The 1,294-nt window shown below is 69.8% G+C and overlaps 1 protein-coding gene across 1 annotated transcript in view; it reads right to left on the bottom strand.

Annotated features, from left to right (window-relative positions):
• The window catches only part of SLIT1 (slit guidance ligand 1), a 126,726-nt gene that overhangs the window by 24,127 nt on the left and 101,305 nt on the right, over positions 1-1,294 (bottom strand). The window contains exons 8-9 of the mRNA XM_029911358.1: positions 1,128-1,151; positions 215-359 (exon numbers count right to left, since the gene is read on the bottom strand). Of these exons, the coding sequence (XP_029767218.1) occupies positions 215-359; positions 1,128-1,151 (169 nt within the window). The remainder of the gene's footprint in view (positions 1-214; positions 360-1,127; positions 1,152-1,294) is intronic.

The following is a 1,294-nucleotide window of genomic DNA, read 5'->3' as shown; positions in this document are numbered from 1 at the left end:
ATGAGACCCAGGCAGTGCTCACCCCCCCGGGAGGAATAAAGGAAGCCCCCCAGCTCCCCCCCCGGTGTGAGGCGTGCAGCTCCCTGAACCGGGCGGGGGCGTTACGCGGGGGTCTGCAGGCTCTGGCAAGGCGAGTGCACGTGCGCCAGACAGAGCCGGGGCAGGACGCCCGGCGCGCGGGGAGCCGGGGTGGGGCGGGGGACGGGGGGCTTACAGCTCTGCCGTGGCCTGTGGGATGCGCTCCGGGAGCTTGGTGAGTTTCAGGTTGGAGCATTCCACCACGTTGGCCTCGCAGCGGCACTTCGGGGGGCAGGTCACGTCGCTGCTGCACTCGCTGTTCAGCTGGTGATCCTCCGCGCCTGCCACAAGAGAGACGCCAGGGAGGGCAGGACGCCAACCCCCGCCCTGCTGAGGGGCTGGTCTGGCCTGCCACAGTCCGGCCCCAGTGCAGCAAGGCCAGCAGGGGGCAGCGCAGCCTGCCACGCAAGGAGCTGCACCTCCTGCTCCCCCGGGGTTTAGGAGCAGATGCCATTTCCCTGCAGCAATCAGGCCCCCGGGCCGGGGGGTTCAGGGCCACCCCTGCCCCCCATGGGGGGTGAGGCCCCAGCCTGAGATCCCCCAATCGCAGCCCCCAGCTGCTCTCCACTAGAAGCCCAGCCAGGGCCCGGCAGGCGGGTGTGGGGAGGGGCCACGGCTGCTTTTCTGCTCTCATTCACCCTACATCCCAGTCCCTGCGCCCGAGCCGAGCCGTCGCTGCTCGAGGCCACGATCCGCAGCCGGCTCCTGGGTGCAGGATTCCTGCTCTGTGCCTGCGGGAGGCGCTGGCGGCGTGGGAATCGCTCCCTGGAGCCAGACGCTGCACTGGCTTTGCCATCGCTTGGGGGCTGTGTGGGGCGCGGGGTCCCAGGCTGGGTTAGGGCCATTCGCCGCCTCTGGGGCCAGACCCCCAGGTGCCAGCAGCGGGCGGCAATATCTGTGCCGGGCCGGAGAGCCGGGCCGTGGGAGTCCTGCGTGGCACCGTACCCAGCTACCCTGGGACGTCACACGGCAAAGCACAGCCCGTTCGAGAGAGGCCCATGGACAGTCCCTGTGCAGATACGTCCCCTCAGCCCCAGCTCGGTCCTTACCTGGGATAAAGTACTGCTCTTTGGCTGCGGAGAGAAAGGCACAAACACGTTAGCGGGGCAACCCGGCGCCGGGGCCCGCGTGGGAAGGGGGGACGGCTGGTGGTGCCTGGCGAGATCTCTGGTGCGCTGGCACCAGGGCTCGAGCCCCGGCTCTGCCACTGACACAC

Source organism: Terrapene carolina, unplaced genomic scaffold, assembly GCF_002925995.2.
Source record: "Terrapene carolina triunguis isolate 2854851 unplaced genomic scaffold, T_m_triunguis-2.0 Scaffold95, whole genome shotgun sequence".
Lineage (NCBI taxonomy): Eukaryota > Metazoa > Chordata > Testudines > Emydidae > Terrapene > Terrapene triunguis.
Note: the sequence above shows the minus strand (reverse complement) of the source record. Positions and strands in the feature narration are given on the sequence as shown.